Below are 14,627 nucleotides of genomic sequence, written 5' to 3' on the forward strand. Positions count from 1 at the left end.
CTATGGGCAGCATGCCCTCGCGGAGAAGCGCGCTGGCCTTTGCCAGCATTCGAGATGCGCAAAACCAGTAATCGTGAAAGGTTAAGGGAGGCAACGAATTCATTTAGAAATTAAGGAGGCAATTCATTTAGAAACTAAGGTTAAGGTAATGAATACATTTAGACATTAAATCGTGTGCAAAGATGGCTCTGGTGCATATTACGCTCCAAGCTCCGGTTCAACTCCATAATGTTAGGAGTCGCATGCAGTAGTTTCTCTTGTTGGAGCTCTTCTGGGTTCAAATAAGCGTCTTTGATGAGCTGCCAATCGCTGGTGTAAATACGATACCTCTTTCTCAATGCCTTTGCATGCACAGCTTGCCTTACGCGGTTGCAGGCCCGGCAGTAGGCCTCCCAATCCGTTCCTTCTGGTTCGGAATCGACCCTATCCACATCGGTGACGACCGCTGAATTTTCAGACGTGGGCCTCTCAAGAGGAGTTGGATCCACCGCCGATTCAATTTTGTCCACTCCTGTCGGTCTGTACATCGGATTAATGAACGTTGAAAAGCCTGGTGTCGATATCTCACCGGCAGGAGGAGTTGGATCCACCGCCGATTCAGTTTCGCCCAAGAGGAGGTCCGCGTCTGCTTTAGTCCGCGGCTGCCTACCTAGGGTAGACTCTCTGTCTGTTCTCGTGGGGCCAGCATATGACAGACTCAAGCATGTCAAGGAGGCCACCAAGGAGCGTTGACTGGAAACTTTTTTGAAACGGATCATGAATTTACTCTAAATTTCGGTATTGGAGCGATTAGCTCTTTAACTTTCCCCAGCTGTGTGAGGAGTCGGCTTTACGCAGAGTCACACAGATGCGGGTGTCGGATACGGCACACGTGCTCTCCTCAGGGAGAATCGGGGCATAAAGGCACCCCAGGCGCAGCCTGAACTCCTGCTTCCCGCCCTCCGAGAGCAGCTTCAAATCGACAGAACGCTCAGTGGTGACTAGGTCGTACCCTGCGCCGGTCTGCACGGAATCCCAAACCACGCTATGCGGAAGATCCTTTCGGAAGAGGTACAACTTTATCTGGAAGCATGGTGACACGCTTGTAGCTGGAACCTACTAAGCCTGCTTCGTCTATCCACGAAAATCGTTCGATGGGTTTTGTGCAGGCTGCCGTTTTCGGTTCGGTGGAGCTGCACTCCACCTTCTCGGGGGCGCCTCCTGTAACGATGCCGGGGCCCTGCCCAACCTGGGCATCTGTAGGCACGCAGTAGTCACGTGTATGTGCGTAGTAGTAGGAGGATTGGCCGTATTTTTCCTGGGAGCTCGTCAGGGGGCTGCGGGATTCACGTGGTGTGTGAAAGTCGGACATGGAGGCGTTCTGAGCCGAAATTAAGAAATTCTGAATCGTCCAAAGAAGCCGCAGATGCTTGACCATAGAGTTGGTTCGGATGATGGTGGATCCGGAGGGCAAATTTGCACGTAGTCCTCGTCGGCTACCAAGAGGTCCCGGTATTCGGCCATGAGACGGGCGTCGTCCTTGGCGTCCGGCGGCGTCAACGGTGCCAGAGGGTTGGCCTGCCTCATCAACGGATGCCCTCCCCACCACCATCTCGGGCTTCATCAACAGCGCGACGTCGACCGCTGCCAGCATGTGATCAGGGTGGCCCTCCACGAAGCCATGCGTATACACTCTGGAGGCTTTCGCAGCTCGAGGATTAACTTCCACCACGCAGACATTGTTGCTGAACGCCGCAGGCAGCAGGGTGCTAGCCCCGTTTCTGGGTCATGGACATCCGCGGCTCACTTTTCGCACTGCGACCCGAAGATCAGCAGGAGGTCGCTGGCCATGGCTAGGTCCTGAACGTGGCGGAGCACCCGATCGTCCCTCTCCCGCGCCCCTGGGACGGCCGACAGCGGCCAGAGGTACCTATCACACACCAGACAACAAGGGACACCGCCTCTAGCGAGCACATGTGGCACAAAACGCATGGGCAACTCGCACCAGGCGCAGTAGCCGACGTCACTTCGTAGACCCAGGCAGCTCACAGCTGCTTCAGGCAGTAGAAGCCGCGACGCGAGGTCACTAGGGCCGTCAAACAATACGTGTGACACTTTGCCAGCGTCCCATAAAAGCCTGAGAGCCAAGATCGCCGGGGTCATCTCCGGCTTTAGGTGCTGGTGTTCGCGACCCCAAGAGGTCACCTTGCGGAACCACTGGTGGTGGTCCCAATCAAACGGACACTTCAAAACGGGTTTAGGGTCGACTTTGCACTCAGGCCGCGTCCAGACATTTTGGGTCAAGTACAGGTGCACATTGAACTTCTGCCACCTACGGCGCATGAACAGGCGACAAAGCTCTACCTTCTCCCGAGGACTGAAGTTACGGGTCTGGTTGGAAGGCATCGCTCTTAAACCGATGAGGGTTTTGTGTTTGTATTTCAGAATTCCTCGTACGAGGTCGGCGAGCCCAGAAGCGCTGAAGACGAAGGCCCAGTCATGAGTTCGGGCGCCCTCAACGATGGTGTCCACTTCCTCGAGTAAGCGCTCATCAGTGAAAGGCTGTGAGCGCTCGTCCAGCGGCCTAGAGCAACCGCCATACTCCCCCCAAGAGGGTTCCAGCCCCAAATTCCATGGAATGTTGAGGAGCCGAGTACCAGCGAGCACAAATATGCGACTGTGTATCACCCACGACGTATCTTCACCGAGAACAGGCTATCACCTTGGACAAGTGCCACCAATCCAACCTCAAGCGCCCTGTGCCCGCTTTCCGAGGGCCGGCGGCCTCCTTAACCTCCGGTTCCGGCCGCAGGGCGGGCGCTGCGCGGGGAAGGCTGGCTGCCTTCGTCGCTTGCGTCGGCGGGTCGTACAACGATCGAAGCGTGGGGCGCGTAAGCGCCAGAAGAGTGCGTCGAGGCAGCACACCATTCATGTGTATCCTCATGACTGAAACACACGTGCTGCGGAAAATATCTGCAATAGGCTCATGATCATAACGTCTGAAAGTCGGAATCGGAAACCATCACTACGTTCCGGTAGGGCCAATAGACTATGTATAGTGTGTTTGTGTGCAGAATTCAATCTACTCTGAACAGTGGTTTGCAGCAGTTTTCTGAACGTGAAGACTCCTCTTCTCGACCGATCCAACGACGCTGACAACACGACTACACGTAATCATCGGCATCCAACAAGTGTCCCCTGGTTCCAGAAATGGCGCTCCAGCCAGTCGCCTCCCCCAAACAGTCCCCCCACGACTTCGCCTCCACGGATTCAGTGGGACTCGCTGTCCCTCTCCACAAAGCAGACTGTCAGCTCTATAGGCTTCGCTGACGCGTCAGCGTGCATCATTCACGCCGACAGTGCCTCCGACTTCGTAAAACAAGCGGCTCAGCACCTGCAGCGCGTCCCGGGTAGCTTCCTGCTGCTGCCGGAACTTGGGCCGAATAGCGACGCCTTGATGGGGGTTCGGACGGTTCCTCTGTCGGGGACCATTTTTGACGTGTCGAAGCAAACGGTTGACGATTTGGTATACGGCGCTCCCGAGAACTGGAGGGGGATGGTCTTCGCGAACAGCGCCGTGTGGACACTGGGACTCCTAGTGCTAGGCGCCGTGATGCCCATCGACATGCGCGCCAGCCTCATGAGGCGACAGGCCGCCCAGAGAAAGCAGTTGGCTGGCACGCTGACTACGCCACTGTTCAAAGACGTCTTCTCTCCGCAAAGCTATTTGTCCCACAGGCGTGCGGCGCGGGACTTGGGCGTGGACATTCTCTCTGGGCAGATGATAACTGAAGGGATGGAGGGACTGCTCGAAAAGTTGCTCAAGGACATGCCTCACGTGCCTGACGATCTTCGAGATCTGATCGTAATGATGATGAAGACTGACGCCAGCGAGCGCCTTCGAATCAAGGATCTCGTGTGATGGGTAGCCTGGAAGAATCATTCTTGTGTGTATGTGACTGTCAGTGAATATCAAGTCGTTGCTATCGCTGCACGTGCCACTACACGTCCATTTTGACATTGTACAAGTGCTTGTTGTGGCCCAGTGCCACGATTACGTCCCCCGCAATGGCGAGTTCGGCAACTCCCGTGGCCGCTGGCAGGCGCATTTCTCCACGTCTAACCACGTCACCTCCGGACGTGTCGAAAACCGCGACCACGCCCATTCGGTCGCCAACCAAAAGGTCGCCTTCGCGGAATCGCACCGCGGAGGCGTGGTCGAACTTGAACACCGGGTTTATGGCCGCCGTATCGACATGCCACACACGAGCCCGACCCTCACGCGACACGCCACAAATGAGACCCGAATCCGAAGAGTCCACTTGTGCCACTGCAGAGAAGAACGGAGGCGTCATGGTGCGCCAGCCATTGTCCCATAGCCGACAGATCTTGTCCCGTCCCCCCCCAACCAGGCCCTGGAATGTCCCCTTGGATCGCGGCTGGAGGTGAGCCAAGGAGAGCAGGTGCGTGTCAGTGGTGAGGCGGGCCACCGTGCTGGTCGACCGCACGTCGAAGAGACCCGTGTGGAGGTCGTCGGCTGACACGGCGAACTCAGACTCGCTTAGAGCCGTCTGAGCCAGGATGGTGGCCTTCATTGACCAGGACAGCGCCACCGAGGAGTCTCTAGGGTCCACCAGGTAGGCCTGGGAGCCGCAGCAGACGACGCTAACTCCATTTTCCGACAGGCGGCTCACGCCCCTCACGCAGGAGGACTCTTCTCCTCGCATGTCCCAAACCTGCACGCTCTCGAAGGTTTCAAGGTCCAGCAGATGGCACTCACCCAAGGAGCCTGCCAGCAGTTGCGTCGGTGCTTCGCTGGAGTTCAGCGCCACGGAAGTGAAGAGAATGGCAGGTGCGTCGCTCTGGCTGCTTCGCGGCGACCAGAGGTCGTCATCAACACACCGCATCAGAGAGGCCCGTCTCAGAGACTGGCTGTCCAGATTGTTCGTCTCCACCAGCGTCTCCATGTCCTTGAGCTCGCCGTGGAGATAGGTCAAGTAGTTCTGCACTCGGTCGTCGTCGCTGTGGAGGACGGAGCTCAAGAAAGTGGCCTTCTGCTTCCATACCTCAGCCAAGAATCCGAACTTATCTTTCTTGTACGTCTCCTCCATTCGGGTCGTCAGTCCAGTAACCTCCTGCTGCAGGAGGCTGCGTGACGTGCGGGTCTCGTTGAGCTGCTCCCGTACAGCCGTCAGCTCGAAGTCGCTCTTCTCCAGTTCCAGCCGTCCGCGAAGACTGTCGACGAGAAGCGATTCGCATACAGCCGAGGGGGCATGAGCCTTCAACAGACTGGCACCGGCAGCCTTCAGCTGCTCCATGTCGAAGCTGACGTCGTCATCTCCAGTGAGACCTGTGTCCACCAGCCTCTGCAACACCTTCTCAAGATGATCCGTCAGGTCCGCCTCTCCTTTGTGAACTGCATTGGACTTCCCATTCATGTTTCACCTCGCGACAAGTTCAGCGCTCTCTGCAGAGCGTCGTTTCGTTTCTGCAGGCGGTCCATCTCCTTCTTCAGCGACATTTCCTGCTTCCGAAAGCGGCTAGCGGCGGTGTTGAGCTCCTTCCGGATCGCAGTGATGCTTTTGTCCTTCTGTTTGACGGCACAGGAGTATTTCTTTGTCTCTACGTTAAGTTTCCGCACTATTTCGCGCTTCTCGCCCCTGACAGTCTGCCATAAATTGTCCATGCGGAACCTCACCGAGAGGTTCTCCTTCAACTTATCTGCCTGACGCAGGGAGCAGTCGTGTTTCCGGAGCACCACCGACTTCTCACGTTCGAGCTTGCTCACGGTCTTGCGAAGGCAGTCCAACGATCGCTTGTTCTCCTGAACTCTCTCCCGCAGCTGCTGCTCCCGGAGGGAGCCATGCCGTTGACGAGTGTTCTTTGCAGCGTCGACCTCGGCGACCAGGTGGGACATCCCGGCCTCCTTGTCGCGCAGGGTGCGCCTGAGTTCCTCAATATTGGTCTGCAGACCCGTGACCAGCTCCGCCCATTGAGCTGCCTCGTCCAGCACACCTAACAGATGCTCGGAGGCCGAGCTCGAGGGCGCTGCGACGCTAGAGCCTTCTGGGAGGCACTCGGCGGGTGTGATAAATGGAGGTGAAACGGGGTCCTCTGGCTCTGTTAGTGGCACATTATGCTGTATCAGCAGCCGTTTGTAGTGCTGGACCTGACCGCACAGGGCATGAACCTGGTTTCGTAGCTCGCTCACCACCGCACAATGTGAGTCAGTGTTGATTTGGGGGGTGTTTCGGATGTTACGCGCGCGAGAGGCATAACGGACAGTGTTTACCGTTTCGCTGACGTCAGCGGGGGTGGGTGAGACGCAGGCCACCATCACTGTACGTGAATTTCCTCCGAGTGAGTCCTGGATTATGCGGGTAAGTTTCGAGTCGCGGTACGGCACATGGATCTCTGCATTGTAGACCGTCCTGCTTCTCACTGCGGTGCTTATCAGTCAACGCAGATATGACGTTAGACAAACCAAGAAGGCCACTGTTAATCGATATACCCTCCCTTAACCGTTCCCCCTGAGCACCAGTCCGCTTTAGCCTCTCCGAGCCTGCAAGGTCGACGAAATGGAACTTCGACAGCGTGGCAGTGCCCTCAGATTCGCGTCTGTGGATGGGTATCCTGCTGACCTACCTAAGGTGCACCGTAAATATCGCGTGACTACGCGAACTGGCTGAGTTCATGGCAGTCGCCGCTGTGGATCGGTGTCGCGACCCGTTCCGGAGAATCAACAACGCAGCTTCGGGGTTGTCCACTGGCACGGTTCTAATGCCCAAAAGTTGAATCGACTTCGTGAGAGGGTCCTGCGAGATACGCACTGAGACTGCGTCCAGCGCGGAGTTCGACAGGTCACGGATGTCTTCGTTGTAGAGTTCGATGTAGCTGACTGACAGCTCGATCTGGTCATCCCGCTCCCTGCACTCCGAAGCTTTGCCAAAAATGCCTCGTAGTGCTTTGGGCACCAATCCGTCTGTGTCCTCGATGCAGCTCCCGATCGTGTAGGTTTTTCCGCTTCCCGTCTGACCGTACGCCAACACAGAACTGTTGAATCCGTTGAAGAACGACTCAAGCAGCGGTTGGCAGACGCAGGCGTATGTCCGTGACTGTGACGCCTCCGGCGGCAAGACCGCGTCAAAACCATACCGCTGTAAGCACATCTGGAAGAGATACGGGGAACTGATTCGCTCAGATTACCTGCGTAGGAACGATGAGATCGTCCCCCTCGAACCAAACTGCCGACTCCGTCGACGTCGCGGCCTCGAGGTCGGTGGGCGGCCGAATGCGGACAACAGCCTGCGTGTGAGAGGGGAAAGGATCCCTACCTTGACATTGAGGTCGTCCTCGTTCCATGTAAGGACGCCCTCGTTGTTCTGACTCATCTTGACGGAATTAATCACAGAAAATGCCGGAGGTCAGTGAACTACTGAAGCAACTCACGCACTATGACAAGGTGAGCTCGGGGTCCGAGCCACACCAGGATTTCCGTTATATGGCGGCCTCGGATCTCACAGACAGGGTGCTCAAAGAAATGGTAGGTATGCATCTTCATCATAACTAACGCACACCAGTCCACTTCTTCGACCACGTACCCATTAATACTGTCAGGGATTCTGGAGCTGTTGAAGGATCCGATCATCGAAGTGCGTGGCATGGCCGTAAAGTGTATCAACCGCCTTTGTCCTTGCATCGCAGAGGCCGACCAGAAGGTGTTGGTGAGAAAACTCGCGTCTCTGCTGGCCGACGCTGATCTTAGGGTGACTGCGTGCCTCGTGCTGCAGGATATCGTGCGCTTGGAAGGGTCCATGCCGACCTCCCCGCTGATTCAGACGCTGCTGCCCGCCCTAGAGGATCTGGCCACGGGTAACCGCGAGACGAGCTACGCAGCCCTGGACGTGCTCGCTGACCTGCTGACGTGCAGGGGCTCCCGTGACCTCTGGAGCGCAGCCTGGGTGGAGTGGAGCCAGAATCGGGTACTCAACTATGCTGCGACGCCGCAGCTGTCTGGGCTGGCCTACGGCCGCCTGTTGAAGCTACTCAGTGAGCTGTAGATGGGGCTTCCACGCAGGAGGCCTCGGCGGAGTGGCCACCCACGTCTGCGCGGCTGCTACTTTGGAAGCGATCGGCGATTGCCGACTCCGTGCGGCATTCGTGAAGGGGGCGGCCCCCTTCTTGCATCGGGACCTGCGAGAGCATCTTATATCCGACGCTCTCGCTGTCCTCGAAGAACCCGTAGCTACCGACGACATGCAGCCGTATTTCGATGTGCTGCATGCGCTGGTCTGCGGGCACACAGTGCACGTTGGGCAGGTCAAGTGTTTCGTCGAACTCATCGCAATGCGGGTCGTAAATGAGGACGAAAGGTCGCCCTGCCCAGTGGAGGAGGAGGGCATCAACGAGTTCAACGACGACTTCGCGTTCGAGGCGGACTTCGGCTCGACAGACGCTGTAGAGTCTGCCAACCCTCGTCACACCATCCAGGCAATGGTGTCGTTCCTCTGTAAAATGAGCTGTTGCGGTCTGCTGGACCGTACGCATTTGGGGGACTTTGCCCCCTTCCTATCGGGGCCTAACGAGGCGGACTACGCTCCACTGGTGGTCAATCTCTTGCGACCCTGTACTCCTCTCAGCTCTGGGCAGCATCCGTGGATATGGAGTTCGCTGACGGCGCGGCCCGGGACTGCCGCTCCAGTAGTTCCGGCAGACTTTGCGTCCGCGCTGGCCGCCTTCATCCGCGAGGACCGCGAGAGCTGCTTCAACGTGCTACTGGCAATGTCCGCTGTCGATCCTCTGGCGTTCGCCTCGCTGCTGACGCCTGAGATACTGACGGATCTCTTCTCATGCTTGGAACTGAACATTCAAAAGTGGCACAAACTGCTACCTCTGCTGGAAAACGCCTTATCGGACGTCTGCAGCTTACCAGCCAGCACCCGCTGCGACCTCCTGCGGTTCGGGCTGCTGCGAGTTCAACACATGGACGCAAACGCCGCAAAAACCCTAATCGTGAGGCCTCTTGAAACCTTAGACTCGCTACCAGATGACATCCAAAGACTCGTTGCCGCAATTCTGACCGATGGCACCCTGCATCCAGAGACGCACTTTACTTTGGTTCCGGCCCTGCTTCGAGTTGCCGATGTCTGCCCCACGGGGGCAACGCGCCTCCTGTTCGATGACCCTGAGCTGCGTCTAGCTGGTGTCTTCGACTTGGTCTGCGAGACATGTCCTTGTGAGGCCGAAGCACTGGTCAACGCGCTTACCGTCGACACTGGGGCCAGGCAGGTGCAGTGGATGCGAATGCTGGTCGCTATGCTGTCGAAGGACAGGCTTCCTGCTAATCTTCACCCTTCGTTGGTCTCGGTGCTGGCGTCCCTCATGGAATCGCCAGAAGAGCTCGTTGACAAGAAATCGTACATGGCTCTCTTTCAGGGCTGGAACTGGTGGAGTCGCTTCGACACGGCAAGTGCTCTGACGGCGCTGGGGAACTGGATACTCCGACCGAGTCCTCGAATCCGAGAAATGCACACCGTTGCCCACTTCGTCAGATCGACGGTAAACGTCTCGGTGTTAATGGAATGGCTGGAGTCACTGGAAGTCACACCCTCGACCAACGTAGCTTTTGCGGGCCGGGTGATAGCTGCGATGCTCCCCGAAGATGTGTGGCCGGATCTGGCTCGGGTCAACGGCGATCTCCTGGCCGCTGTGTGCTTGAACTTGCCCGAACATCGACCCCTGCCTTCTGACATTTACCCCTCGGCTAACCGACATTACGGGGCTCTGATGCGGTACCAGAGCAGGAACGTCTACCTCTGCGCACGCGCCACGGCTGGTTGGATCCTCGCGGGTCCCCCAGACGCATGCGCCTTGCCCATCGCTAACCCCGACCAGCTGACGGAGGACGAAGCGGACATGGTCGCCATCTGGGCGGCTTCCCACGGCGCCACACTAGACCAGGTTCGGGACCACACGTCGGACTTGGCGCCGGTGGCGCTGCAGCTGCTGCGGCTCAAGGCCACCTTGGGAGCTGTCGCCGTCGACCTCGTCTGTACATGGCTCTCTGGGCTACCCTTGCTACCTGAGGCCGGGAAGTGGGACGAGGCGTTCATGTGCCGCCTTTCTCTTCTGAAGGCGCTGGCAGGAGAGCCAGCCACACTCCGACTTTTGCAGTGCGATGCGCCTTTGAATGCGCAAGAACTCCTGCCGGTTATGAGAGCGTGTTTACAATGTGACAGCTGGCGTTTGATCGATATGGGAAAGCTCCAGGTCCAACGTGACGATCTGCTAGACCTGCATTTGGACCTGGTCGCCTTAGTGTCCGTTTTGGTGGCTCGTGGGTGTCTGTATGCACCTGAGATGACCGAAATCATGGCTGGGACCTGTGCATTCCTCCTCCGCACAGACGGGCCACCAATCATTGAGGCTGCCCTTGATGCCGTGATTGCCGCGTTGACCGCTGTGGACATCGATCCTCTTCAACCCGCAAGCGTCGACGCCGTGCTGTCCCACATAAAGCAGAGCGCGGACGCCGCAGGCGCCTACATGGACAAGCGCCGCCTGACAGAGAAGTTTCCGCAGGCTGACTTCGCGCAGAACGAGCCGACCGTACACGCTCAGATATCCACCTTCAGGCGTATGCTGCAAGTTCACGCGTTGGTCCTACGATACGCCCAGGACCGAGGCTACGAAGTCGCCGTGAGAACTTATGCCTCTAATAATTGCAGAGCAGCATCAAAGATTTGAAGACTTCCAGGCTAAGTCAGTTACTGAGACCATGAGTTGGTTGCGTAGCAAGGGTTTGCAGACTTCTATCAAGTTAGTTCAATGGCCAGGCTCGTGAGATTCAGCACGTAGAGAACACATTGCACATCATACCGCTAGTCCACTCAATCAACCTGAAAATATGGTAGCTGAGAGTGTCGTGCGTCGTAGGAGCACCATCTCTCTCGTCTGCCAGCTGCTCCCAGCTTGACCGTCTCCGCTTGCGCTTGTGCTCCGTCTCCATAGTAAAATGACCGTTCTGGAACAGAGGGTAAACGCGTGGCTTTCGCGGAGCCTGGGGCTCTGGTGGCACGTACCACGACATCTGGGACTCTATTTCACGCCGCCGATCACGCGACATGGGTCTCAGGCGCTCGTTGTGCCGCCACAGCTCCCACTCAGCCCGCCGCTCCATCTGCACGCAGTCGTGGGCGACTTCTGGCAGCTCAAGTTCATGGCTGCTGGTTGTGGTTTCGCGCTGGGTGATGTCGGACACGCGAGCTCTCTTCAGGGCGTCGCTGGGCTTGCGTTCGAGTCGAACGCGTGTTTGCGCCACCGGCACGGGTGCCGGCACCCTTGAGCGCGTCCTGTGACACTGTGGGTCCACCGCCGTCGGAATCGGCCGCCGTGATCGCCTTTTCGTGTGCATTGCCGTAGCGGCCGGTGCACACGCGAAGGGAAGCGGATGTTCAGGGAATGCTGTGCGTCTGCGCTGGCCGAATCGAAGACAAAGTTTCCGGATCCCCTGGATTGGTTAATGAACGGCTCAAGCATCTCGAAGCCGTGTGAAGGCCCGGAACCTGAATGCTATTCGTGGAATGACAGCGATTCCTGCCCCTCCAGCGGTCCAGAATTGGACACCAAGCTTTCGTACACGCCTCCAGTCGAGTCCAGTGACAACGACGCAGTTTTGAAGGAGCTCGTACGCATTACTAGGGACCCACGTGATTTGTCGGGGAGGAAGGCGGCACAACAAAGTGCTGAGTGTATTTCACGAGAGCGCACGTGATTTGTCAATCAACAACGCGATTTCTAAACCACAGAAGGCACCTCAACCCAGGAGCTTCCTAAACCACACACGGATATGATGTGTTCCTTCCATCGGAATGTCTGCAGTTCAGCCTCTATTGGCACGCTGTCCAATGAGACCACAGGCACCGTCGCGAGTCTGCTAAACTCAACGCCCAGCCCTCGGCCGTTAGCCTTGACTGCAGCTTCCTTCCGTGTCCATAAGGCGAGGAAAATATGAAGTCTGCTGGTGAGTGCCACTGATTCATCCAGGGCGAGGTCGTCCACCCATATTGAGTCGAGCGTCTGCTCACCCGGCGACAGACATCGACTTGACATGCTCAACAAGCAGGGGTCCCGGCCGCCCCATATGCAGTCTACGCCGACCTCACCTTGCAGACCCACAGACCTCGTCTCAACCCGCGCCACAGGGGCCCAATCGGGGGGCTTCACTCCAACAGCTCCGCACACAGCAAGAACGCAAAGTGTGTGGTCGTGCGAGACATTGAAGGAGGCCACGTCTGGGCGCCCTCGGCATTGCTGATTCTGTCACAGCTGCTGTCCCACAGGTTTGTAAAAATGCACTTTGCGGCGAGTGGTCTCTCCAACGTACCACCAAATCAGCATCCTAGAGCACAGCGCGTTGATTCTATCCTGAGGCCTGTGCATCCTGCTAACCACAAGAACAACCCTCACCTCCGGACGGCACTAAACGCGGACGCAGGTACTCCCATCTCCGTAGCGAGCGATATCCAAGCTTGCTCATCCTGGCAGTCAGTGTCGACAAGAATGAGATCTGCCATGTCTGAAAAAGTACCCGATTTCCGCCGATCAGAGAAAAACGGAGGGTTCCGCGCTCATCTAGCAACGTCAATCGATCGACAGGCGGTGCGTGTTCAAGAAAAATATCATTTATGGCCCCTATCCAGGTGAGTTTGCGCCGTCCTCGCGCCTTTTTCGACCCCGTTGGTTGCGTGGCGCTGATCGCGACCACCTCGTTGATGCACTTTTTGTATGTGGTGTGTCTTACCATTTCCAGAGCCCCACTGCGGACACTCAGGCGGAGCGCGAGCTGGTGGAGTACATTGAGTCGTACGTTGCATGGCGGACGGCAAATCAACTCTTGACATCTGGGACACCATTAGGCGTGCCACGGAACACCGCATCCCCAACTAAATCAGTTGTCGACGGCTTCCTGCAGGCAGCCGCAGATCCGATTTTTTTCCCCAATCCTGACAGCCTGAAGCTCATAAAAATGAAGATGAGAGAGCAGCAGTGCCGACCATATCGGGACGCACGTACAATTCTCCTCTCGGAGGCGCAGTGGCTGGCGGAGGACGTCTACAAGGGGACCAGAGACAGGACCCTGCAGGCTCAAGAGCTGGCGCGCTGCGTGCAGGCCACAGTGAGTTGACATTCGCCTATTGACGCAGCTAGTAAAAAACCGAGGCTCGACCAACACTCGCGACCGGACCGCGCTGCTGGTGCTGGGCTTCTGGCAGACGCTACGGAGGGAAGTCGCAGGTACCGCTGATGGCAGCGAGAACTTCATTGTCATTCCAGAGCGGCTGGATCCCGCCGACCTGCGTTTGCCACCTGAGGTCCCCACCACAGGTCCGGTGGACCTGTCTATGTACGCATGTCACACGTCCGAGGTGCCTCATCGAAGGTTTCTGTCGACATTTTGCCCTTATACGCCGCTGGTGCACGGGCTGCCAAAATCTACAGGCGTCTGGGAGGCTAGTCGGCCGCGCAACCTCACCGCAGGCCTTTTGGGGCGAGCGCTGCGCATCCTCGGAGAAGGTATGGAGACGGAGGTAACAGTGCCATACGGCCTAGGAATTCTCGTAAAGAAGCAATCACAGGAGGGGGCTGAGAGTGGTAGAGTCCTCCGAGTGCATACGAGGGCCGTGCATGAAGGCCACATCGAGCCGCCCGTCTCCGTACACGTCAACGACGGCGCTCCCAGTGTGTCCGTTGTGAAGGTGAACGACGTGAGCTACAGGTTGGACCCCCAAGTCAAGCGGCGCGTGCAGCCCGCGCTCGACCGCTGGCGGGGGAACCAGGGCACCGAGGACGAGTGCAACTTGCGAGACCACGTGTCACGGCTTTCGTCGCTGGCGCTTTTTCTGGCACCACACAGCTCTGCGCTGGCGGCCCAGGCGGCGCTAACACACGTGGAAAGGTTTCGACAGTCCTCGGAACCTCTGGACAGGTCGAAAAAGCGCCCTCTGGGTGCGGCGGCGGTGTTATCCGAACGGGAGAAGCAGCTTAGACAAATATTCTTGCAGTGCACGACATCAGTGGATTTTCATCGATTGGGCGAGAGTCTGACAGACGCCGACTTCGGCGAAGCCAACGCGGAGTGGGACGAGGCTGCGCTCAAAGCCCGACCTTGGGCTCGAGTGGAACAGATATGCTTGGTAGCGGCTGTGGGGGTGAGCATTGTCCGTCCCATATCTTCTCACACACATTCCAGACTTCTCTGTTCGCCTGCTCATTGGAATCTATGGAACTATCACCGGATGCTGAACTGCCGTGGGTGTTCATCTCATCCCAGGTGAACTCCAGTCTTTACCCCTTTCCCTACCACCGAACACCTGCAGCTTGCGCAGACGAGTGGAGGTCCCTGGCGACGCAGACTGAAAACCTGCTGCAGCAGCACGCCGCGAATCTGCAGCCGGACGAAGCGAGCCTCACCTCAAGCGGCACGCTGAAATATCTGGTGAAGAGCCTGCGACAGGACGTGTTTGTGGACTGGCAACTGGCGGTCCTGGCCTCCGTCTCCGACGAGGACGTCACACAGGACGAAGTCGAGGATTGTGAGGTCATCTCGGAGGTGGTGGATGTCAGCGTAGACCAAGACTCTGACGGGT

The 14,627-nt window shown here is 57.5% G+C and overlaps 7 protein-coding genes across 18 annotated transcripts; 3 read left to right on the plus strand and 4 right to left on the minus strand.

The window, feature by feature from the left end:
- Positions 1-789: 789 nt before the first annotated feature.
- KVP17_001701 (uncharacterized protein) lies at positions 790-2,923 on the minus strand (the record flags this gene model as incomplete). Of its 5 annotated transcripts, XM_068517345.1 has the most annotated exons (4): positions 790-1,062; positions 1,100-1,760; positions 1,787-2,656; positions 2,685-2,923. In XM_068517345.1, 4 exons carry the CDS (start codon positions 2,921-2,923, stop codon positions 790-792), a joined length of 2,043 nt encoding a protein of 680 aa, XP_068373012.1. The 5 variants fall into 5 exon arrangements, with proteins under 5 accessions (XP_068373012.1, XP_068373014.1, XP_068373015.1 ...); XM_068517347.1 differs by lacking the exons at positions 1,787-2,656; positions 2,685-2,923 and having other exon boundaries at positions 1,100-1,351; XM_068517348.1 differs by lacking the exons at positions 790-1,062; positions 1,787-2,656; positions 2,685-2,923 and having other exon boundaries at positions 1,372-1,566.
- Positions 2,924-3,189: 266 nt separating this feature from the next.
- Positions 3,190-3,901, plus strand: KVP17_001703 (uncharacterized protein; the record flags this gene model as incomplete). Of its 2 annotated transcripts, XM_068517354.1 has the most annotated exons (2): positions 3,190-3,252; positions 3,284-3,901. In XM_068517354.1, the coding sequence occupies 2 exons, from the start codon at positions 3,190-3,192 to the stop codon at positions 3,899-3,901; spliced, it is 681 nt and encodes a 226-aa protein (XP_068373021.1). The 2 variants fall into 2 exon arrangements, with proteins under 2 accessions (XP_068373021.1, XP_068373020.1); XM_068517353.1 differs by lacking the exon at positions 3,190-3,252 and having other exon boundaries at positions 3,437-3,901.
- Positions 3,902-3,980: 79 nt separating this feature from the next.
- On the minus strand, positions 3,981-7,370 carry KVP17_001702 (uncharacterized protein; the record flags this gene model as incomplete). Of its 4 annotated transcripts, XM_068517351.1 has the most annotated exons (7): positions 3,981-5,395; positions 5,425-5,647; positions 5,678-6,393; positions 6,422-6,597; positions 6,625-7,148; positions 7,186-7,284; positions 7,314-7,370. In XM_068517351.1, the coding sequence occupies 7 exons, from the start codon at positions 7,368-7,370 to the stop codon at positions 3,981-3,983; spliced, it is 3,210 nt and encodes a 1,069-aa protein (XP_068373018.1). The 4 variants fall into 4 exon arrangements, with proteins under 4 accessions (XP_068373018.1, XP_068373016.1, XP_068373017.1 ...); XM_068517349.1 differs by lacking the exons at positions 5,425-5,647; positions 5,678-6,393; positions 6,422-6,597; ... (1 more) ...; positions 7,186-7,284; positions 7,314-7,370 and having other exon boundaries at positions 3,981-5,297; XM_068517350.1 differs by lacking the exons at positions 3,981-5,395; positions 6,422-6,597; positions 6,625-7,148; positions 7,186-7,284; positions 7,314-7,370 and having other exon boundaries at positions 5,414-6,316.
- A 23-nt stretch (positions 7,371-7,393) lies between these two features.
- KVP17_001700 (uncharacterized protein) lies at positions 7,394-10,760 on the plus strand (the record flags this gene model as incomplete). Of its 3 annotated transcripts, XM_068517341.1 has the most annotated exons (3): positions 7,641-8,028; positions 8,057-10,677; positions 10,707-10,760. In XM_068517341.1, the coding sequence occupies 3 exons, from the start codon at positions 7,641-7,643 to the stop codon at positions 10,758-10,760; spliced, it is 3,063 nt and encodes a 1,020-aa protein (XP_068373008.1).
- Positions 10,761-10,825: 65 nt separating this feature from the next.
- Positions 10,826-11,392, minus strand: KVP17_001704 (uncharacterized protein; the record flags this gene model as incomplete). The annotated part of the gene is made up of 1 exon (XM_068517355.1): positions 10,826-11,392. One exon carries the CDS (start codon positions 11,390-11,392, stop codon positions 10,826-10,828), a length of 567 nt encoding a protein of 188 aa, XP_068373022.1.
- A 383-nt stretch (positions 11,393-11,775) lies between these two features.
- Positions 11,776-12,090, minus strand: KVP17_001699 (uncharacterized protein; the record flags this gene model as incomplete). Its single annotated transcript, XM_068517340.1, has 1 exon — positions 11,776-12,090. One exon carries the CDS (start codon positions 12,088-12,090, stop codon positions 11,776-11,778), a length of 315 nt encoding a protein of 104 aa, XP_068373007.1.
- Positions 12,091-12,665: 575 nt separating this feature from the next.
- On the plus strand, positions 12,666-14,627 carry KVP17_001698 (uncharacterized protein; the record flags this gene model as incomplete). 2 transcript variants are annotated; one of them, XM_068517338.1, is made up of 4 exons in its annotated part: positions 12,666-12,680; positions 12,791-13,156; positions 13,185-14,189; positions 14,231-14,627. In XM_068517338.1, coding segments are annotated over 4 exons (1,783 nt in total), but the record flags the coding sequence as incomplete, so codon positions are not given. The 2 variants fall into 2 exon arrangements, with proteins under 2 accessions (XP_068373005.1, XP_068373006.1); XM_068517339.1 differs by lacking the exon at positions 12,666-12,680 and having other exon boundaries at positions 13,007-13,156; positions 14,231-14,605.

Source organism: the organism of the source record quoted next (genome assembly GCF_019968985.1).
Source record: "MAG: Porospora cf. gigantea B chromosome Unknown PgB_NODE_576_length_14627_cov_121.801, whole genome shotgun sequence".
Taxonomy (NCBI): domain Eukaryota; phylum Apicomplexa; class Conoidasida; order Eugregarinorida; family Porosporidae; genus Porospora; species Porospora cf. gigantea B.